The sequence below is a fragment of the Drosophila hydei genome, unplaced genomic scaffold, assembly GCF_003285905.1.
Source record: "Drosophila hydei strain 15085-1641.00,03,60 unplaced genomic scaffold, DhydRS2 tig00008114-arrow-pilon, whole genome shotgun sequence".
Classification (NCBI taxonomy): domain Eukaryota; kingdom Metazoa; phylum Arthropoda; class Insecta; order Diptera; family Drosophilidae; genus Drosophila; species Drosophila hydei.
Window position 1 is genome coordinate 406,572 of NW_022045827.1, and position 14,031 is coordinate 420,602.

Sequence of the window (14,031 nt, forward strand, 5' to 3'; positions counted from 1 at the left end):
CGCGCGGGGGAAAATATTTGAATTGGGTCTTGTTACATTTCGCTAGTGTTTTGTCAATTTGCATTTCATTGTTGTGTCGTTGCGTAGAAATTTTAATACAAATAAATCATTGCGTAGTTAAATATGCAACCAAATAGAAATTACGCCACAGCTACCTATATACAATCGCACATTACTATGTATTCGACGCCAGGTACTTGAGCCAGCGGTCAACGTTGTATCAAGCCGAAACGCAAACGTTAGTTTAAATTGACCAGTTGTACGAGACAGGTGCGTGTTTTGCCTACCAAAACGTGAATTATAAGTGTATGCTAAAAACTTCTAATTTATTTGCCACCAATTTCCATTATTAGCCATCAGCTGTGCATATTTACAATGTGCGTAATTGAGTGTATGTGCGATTGTTTGTTTGTTTGGATATGCGCCTGCCCAGTGGGGAATGCAGTGCATTACAAGTGTTACAAAACATTGTATGGACGTAGCGAAACTGCATTTAAGTCAAGGCCACCAACTCATTCATTAAAATTGTTTTTTTTTTGAAGTGAGAACGGATGTGGCCACTTAAAAACCTCTAACAACATTATATAATTATTGTAAGCGTATATCAAATTAACTCTTTTTCTCGCTTACTATCTAGCTTTATTTGTAAAGCTCTTTCAAGCTGTGCTTTAAATGCGCAATACTCCCTCTAAGTTGAAGAGCAGAACCAGTTACTGATCTACTTGAAAGTTTTCGACCAAGGTATACCCTGTATGCCTTTAGTATGCCACAATGTCATTTATTGTCATCCTTTTCTTCTTTAAAATCTCTTCCGAGTGTAACAAAGTCAATTAAATAAATGCATAGTATAATTATTTATTCGATTAGATTAGTTTATATTGTGCCAGTCTATTGAGTGTGTTTTGTCCATCAATTGCAAGCACTTGTTAGTTACTGATTTGTACTATCTAAATTGCGACTGACACGACATAAACAGACTTTAATATATATACAAATATATGCATTTGTATGTATATGCATGTCTGATTGATTAACATTAAGTTCGATTAATGAGGTGCGATCACGACTTAAAGTTTATTTGCGCTACGCTCCGATTGAGCAATGTTGATAAACAAAGCAAGAGATACTATAAAGGCAATAAATAAGCGATAAACTAAATCCAGAGCAGATCTGTCTTTTGAGACATTATACTCTTTACATCGTTCCAAAGTTTCTTATATCAAAATGCTTTACATTTGATGACTTCATATCTTGATTTATCTGAACATAAAAATTTACTCATTATTTTCTGTAGGTCCTTTTGCCATATATCATTGATTTAATATCTTTATTTTATTCAGGTTTGAAAACAAGTTTTTATATGTTTCTGTAGTAAATATTTTATGTGACTAATGATCTCCACCCTTAAATTTTGTTTCACATAGATTGAATATTTATCTAACTTTTATATAGAATTTAAAAAATCGTATATCTTGCACACCTCATGGCCTCTGACACCCCCACACCCGTTTTGCAAATATTTTTTATACATTTTTTTAATTTTACCCCGTCTACTCATTTCTCAACATTCTAGTATATAAAAAAATGTTATTCGAAATAACTGTTGATGCAGTGTCCCAATTGCAGGGCTAAGATATGAGGCAGGGGAACAATGTAGCAAAGTCGCAATCAAAATGTAAACAGTAAAATGCTATAAAAAATTAAATAAATAACAAAATTAGCTGAGCAAATGTAGCAGGCGTGACCCACACAAAGAAACAGACTCACACACACATTGGCAGTCACACGCACTGTCACAAAGATATGAAGAAGATGTTGGCAACGACGCGACGTTGACGTTACCGTCGACTGCGACGTCAGCTGCTACATCGACTGCGGCAACGAACTCGTTTCAATTGAAGCGCTACTGTCGTCCCCTGCGCATCGTCCCTCCTAAAAAACAGAAATTCAATCATTTAGCTTTTGAATACAAAGCCAAGCACATTCCATAATATTCAACATCATCGCGTGTGTATTCTGATCTCTTGTCGTATATATCTTATTGTTTATTATTTTACATAAAAATACTCTGTTCTTAGTGTGATAAACAGTATATAAGTTATGCAATTTTTAGAGTTTTGCATTTAATCAAATCACGTTTTAAGGCACGTAAAGATCGCTTAAAAACGTTTTTTACTAGGCACAGAGTATTGAGAAGTCGACTACAAACTTCTTAAATGTATTATTTTTCCGTTGTATTCTGATAAAGGCAAGAACAGCAATATAGAGAGACAATAAAAATGGAGCAGTGGAACAATGTGGAGCTGACAAGCATTACCAAAAAATCATACACATTGAATCACGACTACGATGGCGCCCAAAAGCTTACCAAGGTGAATGAGAGCCCCAATGCAACGGCAACAAATGGAAATGGAAGTGGCAATGCCAATGGCAATGGGATTAATCCGCCGGATAGCAGTCAGGTGCTGCAGCCTGGATCGGACATCAAGCCTAAGCTGCAGCTAGAGCAGGTGGAGCCATTGGTGCGCCGTCTTTACGGTATAACAGTTAGTGAGTTAAAGGAGTTGAAGGCGTACGATGATCGTAACTATCTAATACTGGAAGATTGGTGAGTAATAAAAGTAATAAATAATGAAAAAACTTTATTTTAGAAATAATACAGAAACTGAAAATACAGAAACTCTTTTATTTTTACTCAAATGTTTTTGTTGGATCAATTCTATATTCAAATGTTTTTTTACTTGCCGAAGTGAAAAGAGTATCTTGAGTTTTTTATTAACTAACAACTACTAAAAACTTAACAACTAACTGTGGGAAGGAAATTCTTTAAAATATTTTTTTTTTTAATTTCAATGAGTACAGCTTAAACTCTAGACTGAAATATATAAGTTCAACATATGTAAATACTAATAAAAGAATTTAATAATATATTTATATATATATATTTATATACTATACTAATCTATGTATACATGTACTTTATTGTATTGCACATTTTGTAATAAGTTTACTTCGGTGAGGGTATTTGAACAAAAATGACAAATATTTACAGTACGCGCGGAAGGGGGGCCTACGCATACATAGACACACATACATATGTACACAAAGGTTTATTTATAGAAATATTAATTAAAGTTAGTCGTGCGGGGGGCAATGGAGCTTGACGCAGTTGCCGTGTGTTATTCTTATTGTTGTTGTTGCTGCTTTCGGTCACCTTGACATTTTTATCTAGAAACACGCTGATCACTTACCTTGGCACATCTCCTTTAGATCATATGACCAGTCGTTTCATAAATCATTCTAAAAACCATTCCCAACTACAGCTGCCAAATGCTACTACTACTTACAAAGCCCCACCTGGCATACTGAACTGCAGTTCATGTAACACTTTTGTGCCAATTGGAATTTAAATTGCTGCTTAGTAAGAATCGCAGCAACCTTAAATATTCGGTGATTCATTTAATAATTATCTGTATATTTTTTATTTAATTTTAACATTAGGGCAGTGTATGTGAGTACAGCCGTAGTCAGCTAGGTATTTTAATAAATTAATTTAAGACAAATTGATGGCACTTGACTAACATATAATACAAACACAACACAGGCAGCTTATTTGAGTAGGCGTGGCTTGTGGAAGCCGAACATGCTTAGCTTGGTTTGATTCTCACTGATTGGCACCGACTTGGTACGTCCTTTCGTTCTTGGCTTGGACAGACCGACGCGTCTGGCAATGGGCGCCAATTTTGGCTGTGGCTTTGCTTGCTCCTGGCTGCTCGGCAGTGTAACACTTTGGGTGCTGTTGTCATCATCCGAGCAGGAGGATAGCAAAACGATGTCTTCAGTGCAAGAAGCTGCTGCCGAAGTGGCTGTGGAGTTCTCTGCCTGTTGTGGAATGTTAACTTTGCCTGGTTGTTTGTTTGGCTGCTCTTTTTCCTGTTCCATTGGGTGCTCCTCTGGCTTTTCCTTTGGCAGTTCCTTTGGCACCTTAGCTATTTTCTCTGCTTCCAACGTACGCGGACTGAAGAAGCGACTGCGCACCTCCACTTGCTCTAGCACCGCGGTCAAATTGCACCGCTTGGCTGGATTCACTTTAGACTCCTCCGCTGACTTCATGGGACTGCACTTCTTGGGGCTCACCAGACGCAGCAACGATGCGTTTTCACACACAGCGAGCGGTCGCTGTATTGACTCCCTGGCAAAAGGATTGTGACGACTTTTACTCTGTATAGGGGAAGATGGCGGAGTGCTCTGGCTATTACTGCGGCTAGGGCTGCGTTTGCGTTTTCCTTTAAAGCTGTAAACGTTAATTAGTTCAGCCTCTGTGGGCTTAGCTTGCTCCTGTCGTTGATTTGCTTCGATTTCTGTCTGTATGTTCTGACCCACAAAGTCAATTTTCTTAAAGAACAGCGCGCAGCTTGTTTGCTTCATTTGTTGTGGACTATTCTTAGTTTCCTTTTGCCAAATACTTTTGTGATTGGAGCGTTTAATGGAATTTGATGATGCTGCCTTTGTAACACTCGGTGTAACCTGATCCGGATGCCAGCTGTCCAAGCTCTTATGAGTAAAGGGATTTAGATTGCCCAATGCTAATTGCATTGCCTTTTCGCTATCTGTTAGCAATGAGCCCGCATTGCCACAATAGCGTTCATCGGTTTCATAATCCTCTAGAGCGTAGAGTCTTTCCATGCGTTTCTCATGCGGATTATAAATGTACATGTGCTTGAACGTCGCCTCCGCCTTCATGAAGTTTTCAATGTAATCATCATCAACCTGCAAAAAAACAGAACTTTAGTATTTAATCAATTTTCGTAAAGCTTGCACTCACCTCCAAATTACGCATATTAAGGTACTGTGGCAGCTTTTTCAATGCTATGCGCATATCGTCCTGCTCCGTTTTAAGTATGAATTTACACGCTTTCGCCAGGCCAATGCCTGGCAGTGAGTCCAAATAATCACAGCCCGATAAAATGCACATGCGGCGAAACTTTTCGAATTGATAGCGTTCCTTCGTGCAGCCCATTGCCAGGTGAAACTTGTCTGCGTCGACAAGCAAACCGCCACCATTGAGATCTAACTTAAATATTACTTTCTGTGCACCAAAGAGTGTGAGATCCGAGTCTTCGGTTATGATATACTCTGCTATGCCCGCCTTGTTAAGCCACGCCATTTGTGCGTCTGCCTCGTAGGGCGCCACAATGCAATCGACGTTACGCTCGCGACACCTCTGTATGAGACGCAGCGCCATCTCGTGTGTCACATCGACACCACGACGCATTTGAGTGCGCGCCTCTTCAACGCGGCCCAACCTCAGAAGTTCCTTCGCCCGTTTCTGGCACTGTTGACGCGTTTCACGGCGCCGCTGTTCAGTCAGTGCCTTAGCTGGCAGGTGTTGTCCGTCGAATACCAGAATAACCTTGATATCATAGGAGATCAGCATTTGTACAAATTTCATGCAATACTGTACGTAAAGGTCCGTATCCTCGCCGCGTACAATTTTATCTGCACAGCTGAAAACGCCTTTATGCAGCCAACAGTAGCTGTCGACGGCAACGGTGCTACCTTTCAAGTCCTTTAAGTGCACCTTGGCTGATGCCTTTTCCAGAAATGGTATCAGCCCGGTTATACCCATCACAATTACTTTTTTATTACTATTAAATTAAACGCTGTAGCAATAAGTAAAATAAAAAAATGCCCGCCAAAATAAAATGAAAACAAGAATCGTGGGTGCTGCTTCATACTGCTGGCATTCACAACGCATTGTTCGTGTTAAGATACGTTTCCACGTTTATCAACACTAAATAATTAAATTTTAAAATTAATCCGTTAACTTTTACTTTTTCTTTTGTTTCAGCAACGTTAAAAATCCACTAATCGTTTCACATTCGCCACATGGCTATGTGCTAAAAATTCTAAATGCATTGGATTCTAAAAAAGAAGAATTTGTGGATGCACAAAACCAACTTCTGCTCTACTTGGGTAAACAATGAACACATTTACACAACTGTTGCTAACAATAATTGTTTCTTTTGTACTATATACAAAATAGCGAAGCAAAATGTGAAATGTCCACGACCCATTGCCAATGCACGTGGTAATTATTATTCTGTGGAGCAGATCAGCGGTAATGGTCATGTGGTGCGTCTGTTGGAATATATACCAGGTCAAATGTTCCATGAGGTTCCAACAACCAAAAATTTACTCTATCAAAGCGGCGAATATTTGGCCACATTGGATCGAGCGCTAAAAAATTTCACACACAAAGCTTACGATACACATAAGACCCTCTGGATGTTGCAATCGGTTCCACAGCTACGTGATTTTCTGTACGTACTCAAGGATCATCAGCGTAAGGCCTTGTGCGAGGAAGTAATCGAGACGTTTGAAACGCAGGTGTTGAGCGTGTTGCCAACACTAGAGCTGCAGATCATACATGGCGATTACAACGAACAAAATATCGTGGTCAATGCTATCGGGAAAGCTATGAGCGGCGATTCACATCGTGTTACGGGCGTTATTGACTTTGGCGACACCAGTCGTTCACCCTTGATTTTTGAACTGGGCATTGCCATGGCATATATGATGTTGCAGGCCAAGGACTTGGCTAGCGGTGGCATTTTCCTCGCTGGCTACACAGGCGTCCAGTCAATTAGCACCACCGAGCGCAACTACCTCAAGTATTGTGTGGCCGCTCGACTCGCCCAGAGTTTGATCATGGGCGCTTATACGCACACCCTTCATCCAGGCAATGATTATGTCCTGGTTACTCAGGCACAGGGTTGGCTGCTCCTCGAACAACTCTGGCGAGAAAGCCTGGATACTATTGATGAGCTGTGGCAGACAACAGCACATCAATATCTCACACAGAGCACTAAATAGGTAGACAACGAACCCATCCGCCCATTTACTAAAAACTATGTCAATTAATCGCAGAATGTGTCCAATTTGTAGTATTGAAAAATGTTTGCATTTTACTTTATTTTTATGTATTATTATTTTAATTATTATTGTTATTATATATCTTTTATAATTTACATTAAAACTTGTTAAACAATTAAATGTACAGATACATCTTATTTAATTAAAATTTTTAGTGGGCGAAAAATGTAGATTTGTTTAAAAAGAATTTTTAAGGACAAGTTGCATTTTGAACTAATTAATGGCTAACAAAACTACAGGAAAACTATAAACAATTAATGAAAAAAATATAAAACTGAAGAATAATGTTATTTGCAATATACAAGCGCATCGAGCGATTTGCTGTATAAAAACCTTACAAATTATAAATTAGATTGCTATATATTATAATCACCCGTCTACTTAGGCTAGTTAATTTAAGTTCCTAGAAGCTAGACAATTTACAGGGTATGTATGCCAAAAACTTTTGCCTACACACATTGCACAAAGAACGAATATACATATATATATATATATGTATGCATATACATATATATAATATATAAGAAAGGTAATCCAAATATAAATTCCGAATTCGAACTGCCATTTTTTTTCAACTTTTTAATCAAGTTTTATTTATTTATTTTTGCTGCTGTGTAAATTTTCTTTTTGGTTTAGAATGAAACAAGTTTGAGTTTTGGGTTCAAAAATTATAATTAAACAAAAATCAAGTATTGTATTGATTGCTTATTTGGGATCCGTAGCATCCGCTAAACAAAATGCACACAACTGCTTAAATACTCTAACTTTGCAATTCTATAAAAACTAGTCAAATGACGATCAGACTTCTCTATATAAACTATGCAATTTATTAGTACGCAACAAATCTCCTCTAAACATACAAACACACTCGCACACACTCATACAAATATATACCTGAGTAACGAATTTCTCAATACACAAACACGCAAACACACGCATACATAGATACATACATACATACGCAGTCACTCACACCTTGTAAACAGGCTGCATTTAGTTGGAAGATACGGATCCTTATAACAAATTATCAATACTCGCAATTCAGCACAAATTAGCCAATAGAAGTACAAAAAAAAAAAAGAAAAAAGTAATATACATAAGTTTTTGAAGTCTAAAATTTTCGATTTTGTTAAAGCCGAACCAAAACAGAAAACGAAAACTTTTCTTTTTCGAAAAGTTTTTTTTTTGAGTTTTCTGCTTTATCATTCCATAATTTTTGCTCTTAACCACTTTAGGATAAAGCTGAGATGTTTTTTTGCTTTTGACTGTTTATAAATATTTAACATAAGTTTTGTTTACGTCATTTGAATACGCTTTAAAGTCTCTATATACTAACGACTGTTTGCATACTTATTAATGATACAATTTAAAGTTAATCAAAAAAAAATATTTAAAAAAAATGTATATAGATTTTATATATATATATATATATATATATATATATCCGCAATGTGCAACGTCTATCTGTGGGTATGTGGCATGTGGCAACTGTACTGCTGTTACAGCACACTTAACGTCGCCTTTGCCGCTTTCGTCGCTTGAGGAACACATATGATGAATTCATCTCTTGATGCCGCGCTTCTGCTGCAGTTGTGGGCAATTTTTTGCTGGCCAATGTTGCAACTGGTACAGCCTCCGCCGTGAGCCGGGCAATCGCTGTCTCGCCGTGTACCGCCTCCAGCCAGGGTAGCGTAAAGTTAGGTTCGGTCTGTTCTGCTTGTAGATTAACAACATTCTCGCCGAACGCCTGAACAGGCACCTCGGTTACATAGCTTATGGCTTCAATATCTTCGGGCAGCGGATAGAATGTGGATATGGGCAGTGGCTCAAGCGGCACCAGCACCTCATCCTGATTGTGACGTACACGTAACGCCTCGCTGCGTATCTGTTCACGCATGTAGCGTGCATCGCGCTTCTTACGCTCTATCTCATCGCGAACGTACTTTTCATGCCTACGCACGAAATCTTGATCAGTCAAGGGTTCCGTGCCTTTATCGTCCATACAGGCAGATTTTCGGATTACCTTCCATTTTGGTATCTCGAGACTGGGATTGTCGGCGAGCAGCTCATCCGCTTCTTCCAGAAAGAATTCATTGTCGCAATGAAACTCTTGGTCCTCCCACGATCGTGTCGTGTATGGCTCCAATGACGATAGAAATCTGGAATTACTACGCGATTTGCTATATATCGTGCAATTGTTAGCAATTGTGCGCTTGTTGGTGTTATTGTTGTTGCTACTGTTGCTTCCACTGCTAACGCTACTAATAGACTGCGGCGTTAAAGGCGTTTGTATTGATGTTGTTGTTGCAACTGTTGGCGCAGTCGCTACTCCTATGGCTGCTGCTGCTGCTGATGCTGTTTTTTTGTTATTACTGGCGCTACTCGCTAACGTCAAACTGGGCGACGTTGCATTTGTCGGTGATGGCGCCGGCGTAATTGTGGCGCTAGTCTGAGCTATGGGTGGATAGATTAAGCTGGTGTTCTGCATCTGAGATTTCTTGAGACGCACCAGCGGCAAAGGTTGCTGCTGGTTTTGCAATCGCTGTTGCTGTTTCTGCAAATGCTCCTGCAGTTTTCGCTTGGTTTCTTCCTCAATGTTGGGCTCCTCCTTTAATTCCTGCTGTAGCTGCTGCTGTTGCTGTTGCTGTTTTGACTGCTTTTGCTCCTTGCTGTCACGTTTTACTCGTTTACGTTCATATTCCATCGGCTGTATTTCCTCTTCCGATCGGGGCTCTATAAGATTTTCATTTAGCTTCTCGTGCTCCAATTTTATTTTTTGCTCACGCTCCAGCTTTTCCTTTTCACCTTCTTCTTGGTTTTTCTCTTGTAACTTCTGCACCGTTGCATCCTTCTGCAGGTTCCGCGTCATCCCCAGTCGACTCATCCACCGGTTGTTCTGCCGCACCGCCTCCGAACATAAAGTATCTTCCACTTTTGTTTTCGCTGGTGTGGTATTCTTTGTCCCCGTGGGCTGATTGTTTTTCAATTTATCTGCACTACACTCTTTTCTTGTGACTTCCACTTGCGACTTTGTTGCCTGATGGTTCTCCTCCAGCTGTTGCTGCTTTTGCTTCTTCTGTTTTGACTGCTTCTCATCCTGGGTGTCTTGTGACGGCTTAATTTCCTTTTCCAGCGGTTGTTTTTCCAGCAGTTGTTCCGACTGTCTGAGCTTTTGTATTTGCTGGATCTCTTTGATTTGCTGCTGCAGCACAAGACTTTTCGCATCTATGTCTTGTCTAAATCTTGCCATTTCTATTTCTGCTTTTCCTTTTGAATTCAGCATCATCGTTGACAGGTTTTTATATCTAACATTTCGCACCTTCTTTGAAGTTTTCACATGCGACTTCGTTACTCGATGGTTAGCCACAGCGTGAAGCGTTGACGTATATTGGTTCACTTTTTGTGGCATTTCTGAAATTGTTTCTTCTTCTTCATAAGAATTGTGGGTGGCATCCATCCTCTCGTCCTCCTCCTCCCTCTCAACGTCCTGCTCCTCATCCACTTCGTCGTCATCCTTCCCAACGGTTGTTTGCAGCTTTGTGCACTGACTCTTTGTCATAGGCAATGTGGCTTCATCACATTTTTTCACTTGGAAAGATTTGTTAACAATAACTTCCGAACTATTTAAATATTTCAACTCATTTTTAATGATGTTAGAGACCTTCTTGTGCGGCTTCGAATTCGCCGAATCTTGCAACTGCAACAACAAACAGATAAAGATTAAAAAATACGACTCTTGTAGATATAGCACCGACTTACCTGTCTCATCAGGTCCTCTTGCAATTCCTGTTGTGACACATCCATGGCCATGTCTATGTCACCATTGTTAACTATTTCGGTGCCCATCTCAATCACGTCCTCGAAGATACGGTTATTGTAATTATGTTCATCGGCAGTCTCCTCGGCACCCAGTTCTTCCTCAGCGCCAATAATTGTTTCAGTCGCGACTTCCATTTCATGCCCTTCGGGCGTTTCATTACGCACCTCATCCTCGTCAATTTCCATTTCCATTTCTACTTCCTCCTCTTCGACCTGCTCCTCTTCTTCCTCCTTCTCATGTTCTTCCAGCTCCTCATGTTCTTCCAGCTCTTCATGTTCCTCCAGCTCTTCGTGTTCTTCCAGCTCCTCATGTTCTTCCTGCTCCTCATGTTCAAAATGTTCATGTTCTACCTGCTCCTCATGTTCTACCTGCCCCTCATGTTCTATCTGCTCCTCATGTTCTACCTGCCCGTCATGTTCTTCCTGCTCCTCATTTTCTTCCTGCTCCTCATGTCCATCGTGCTCCACATGTTCTTGGTGATCTTCGTGCTCCTCCTCTACTAAGGATACGTGTCTATGAAAGTCGTCCAGCTGCAACTGCTCTTCTTGCTGTCTCTCCTCTTCCTGTTGCTGTTCCTCCTCCTCATGCTGTTGCTCCTCCTTTTCCAGATGTACACGATGCAAAAAGAACGTTCTGACCTTCTTACCACCATTAAACTCATTACGCGACTTATTATTCTCCACAATTGGTGTCCTTGGTGGCAGATCTTTAACAGATGTCACCAAAACATTATGTGTTTGTTTCAAATGTGTCGCATGCGTCGAATAGCCATGGAGCTGCGTCTCTTGCTGCACCATTTCTATTGTCTGTGTCTGTTTGTCCGCACAACATTGATATTTAGCCTTGGGCTGTTCATCAATATCGATCGCCGAATGCTTGATATGCCTGCGAAACTCTTTACGTAGATCCTCAATAGTTTGGCTTAGTTTGGCTATCTGGTGCACTAGGTCCTGATTCTCCGCGAGTAACGTTTTAATGCGTCCATTTTGATCCTCCAACTTTTTGTCTTTATCCAGCAAACTTTCGTTTTGAGTATGCATCAAATCCAAATGGAGCACAATCATACGCTTCAATGTGTTGTTCTCCACTATCAATGTGACAACATCCGACCCGCTGCTGTTGCTCCCTGATTCCTGCATAGGGAGTTGAGTTAAACCACCACCACCACCATCGACTCCTCTGGGATGTTGGTGATGTTGCTGATGTTGCTGTTGTTGCTGCTGCTGGGGAGGGGGTGGCTTGTAATAGTTGTTGCCAGCGCCGGGCGCAATGGCAGGGTGTTGGTTGTAGTTGTAGCTATTATGATTGGTTCGTTTATAGATCTTGTAGGATGCCGGACGGTTGGATCTTGGTATATGTGGCCCACCGTAATTGGGTGGCTCCATGTAGCCACCTCTCTGCAGCCATTTGAAACGGTTATCCATTGTACAGTTATAAACGGCACACGCACAATCGTTTCTTATTTCTGTGTTCTATTCACAAAATGTTCATAGTTTTGTAATGTTTTGTTTTCGGCTTGCAGCAATTCACCACGGCACGCCAACTTTTGACAGCCGCAGCTGATGGACGAACACAGTAAAATGCGTAAAACGGATATATTCACCACTCTAATTTTTTTTCTGCTATCGCTTTTTCCCAGAAAAATGCGCGTTTGCAATGTTTTTGCGTGTTAATCACGTTGACGCTATGACATTAGGTAGTAACATTTAGTTTATTTTCTAAATGACAACTTTTAAAATACTTCTTTTAGTTCTTTTTTCTGTTTTTTGATTTTATGCGGATAATGTAAACTCGCCCGAAAAAAGCATTTTAGAAGTATGGCGTTACTAGTGTTGCCAGGCCGCAAGAGGGCAGGGTTGCTAAACTCTGCCACGCTGCCAACTGCAATTTTCACCACTTGTAATTTGTTGTCTGTTCTGTTTGTGCATTCAAAACTTCCTTTAACTATTTATTATTATAATATATTGCACTATTTTGTTATAATTCCTTGGCAAACATACAAAAATTATGTAACAAAGACCCGAACTTCAGGACACGAGTTGGCATCTTTGAGAAACGTGTTCAATTTTTATGCGAATGTCAATGGCAAGAAGCAGAAAAATGGCGGTAAACTAGCTTCTTGTTTTGCAGTAGAGAAGAGGTAAATTTGTGGATTTTAATGCATCTTAATGGCATCCATATTTGGTGAAGATGGGGTTGACGACCTGTTCAATGGCAATATTGAAAACGATCAGCTACCCAGCGATGACGAGGCTGATGCAGGCGAAAAACTGTTTGGTGATGATGATGAAGACGCGGCGAATGCAGCTGGTGAAGGAGAGCAAGCCGTTAAGGTGGAACCCAAAAAGCGCGCTATACGAAATCCACGTCCCCGCTTGACAGTGGATACGCTACGTGGCCCACGTGGCTTGCACACAATTGAACACTATTTCAAGGACATAAAATTTAAAGGCAAGGGTCATGAGAAAGATGATTTAAATGAGGTGTTGCGTCGCTTGCAACATTGGGGTCATCGGATGTATCCTAACTACACTTTCGACGATATTTTAAACAATATCGAGCGTCTGGGAAAGAAAAAGCCATTGCAGGTACACATGACACGCTATCGGTTGGGTCAGCTGGAGGAGCTAGCGGATCAGAATGTTGAACTGCAGAACAATGTGAATGATCAGGAAAATGATGACTATGGTGAACCATTTGATGAATTTGATGCGCTGCTGGGTGAACAAATTGCCATGTCCAAGTTAGCACCCCGGACACCGGCAATCAATCGCAAGCTATCCACAACAAACAGTACACTGGTGACGCCTTCGTTTTCACGTAATGCTATAGTATCCACGCCATTTACTGGTGCTGGTCCCACGATAGCTACTGATGATAGCATTCATGATTATGGACAACCGTTGCCACAATCGCAACCAGTAACTCCCGCTACGAAAAGTGCACAGCTGTCTGCCGAACAAATGGCGCGAATTGCAGAAAATCGTCGAATAGCACAGGAAAAATTGAGAGCCAAACAAGCGGAGGCCAATGCCGATAGATAGTTGAATTAAAAAAAAATTATTTCGTTATATTTATTTGTTAAGTAATCATACTATTAAGAAGTAAATTTAGATTCATATAGAAAGTTTGCTGCAGTCGTTTCCTATATGCTTGTATATATGTATCGACACCACTGAGCCAAGCTAATAGAGAAATATTGCTGAGAATCGATATATAGAATTTGTTTATATTATTTTATTTATTATCAATATTTACTTCTTAAGCATACTAAT

At 40.1% G+C, this 14,031-nt stretch overlaps 4 protein-coding genes across 6 annotated transcripts; 2 read left to right on the top strand and 2 right to left on the bottom strand.

The window, feature by feature from the left end:
- Positions 1-32: 32 nt before the first annotated feature.
- LOC111595790 (hydroxylysine kinase) lies at positions 33-6,934 on the top strand. 3 transcript variants are annotated; one of them, XM_023309677.2, is made up of 4 exons: positions 33-270; positions 2,249-2,608; positions 5,852-5,976; positions 6,047-6,934. In XM_023309677.2, exons 2-4 carry the CDS (start codon positions 2,280-2,282, stop codon positions 6,874-6,876), a joined length of 1,284 nt encoding a protein of 427 aa, XP_023165445.2. In that variant the 5' UTR covers positions 33-270; positions 2,249-2,279; the 3' UTR covers positions 6,877-6,934. The 3 variants fall into 3 exon arrangements, with proteins under 3 accessions (XP_023165445.2, XP_023165443.2, XP_023165444.2); XM_023309675.2 differs by having other exon boundaries at positions 34-306; XM_023309676.2 differs by lacking the exon at positions 33-270 and adding an exon at positions 1,886-2,007.
- On the bottom strand, positions 3,027-5,769 carry LOC111595788 (exonuclease 1). The gene is made up of 2 exons (XM_023309673.2): positions 4,826-5,769; positions 3,027-4,770 (listed from the first exon to the last, which is right to left on the bottom strand). The coding sequence occupies exons 1-2, from the start codon at positions 5,627-5,629 to the stop codon at positions 3,610-3,612; spliced, it is 1,965 nt and encodes a 654-aa protein (XP_023165441.2). The 5' UTR covers positions 5,630-5,769; the 3' UTR covers positions 3,027-3,609.
- Positions 6,935-8,386: 1,452 nt separating the features above from the next.
- LOC111595787 (protein male-specific lethal-1) lies at positions 8,387-12,686 on the bottom strand. The gene is made up of 2 exons (XM_030224419.1): positions 10,696-12,686; positions 8,387-10,633 (listed from the first exon to the last, which is right to left on the bottom strand). Exons 1-2 carry the CDS (start codon positions 12,178-12,180, stop codon positions 8,447-8,449), a joined length of 3,672 nt encoding a protein of 1,223 aa, XP_030080279.1. The 5' UTR covers positions 12,181-12,686; the 3' UTR covers positions 8,387-8,446.
- Positions 12,687-12,717: 31 nt separating this feature from the next.
- LOC111595768 (protein TIPIN homolog) lies at positions 12,718-13,969 on the top strand. The gene has a single exon (XM_023309650.2). It carries the CDS (start codon positions 12,925-12,927, stop codon positions 13,798-13,800), a length of 876 nt encoding a protein of 291 aa, XP_023165418.2. The 5' UTR covers positions 12,718-12,924; the 3' UTR covers positions 13,801-13,969.
- The last annotated feature ends 62 nt before the right edge of the window (positions 13,970-14,031 follow it).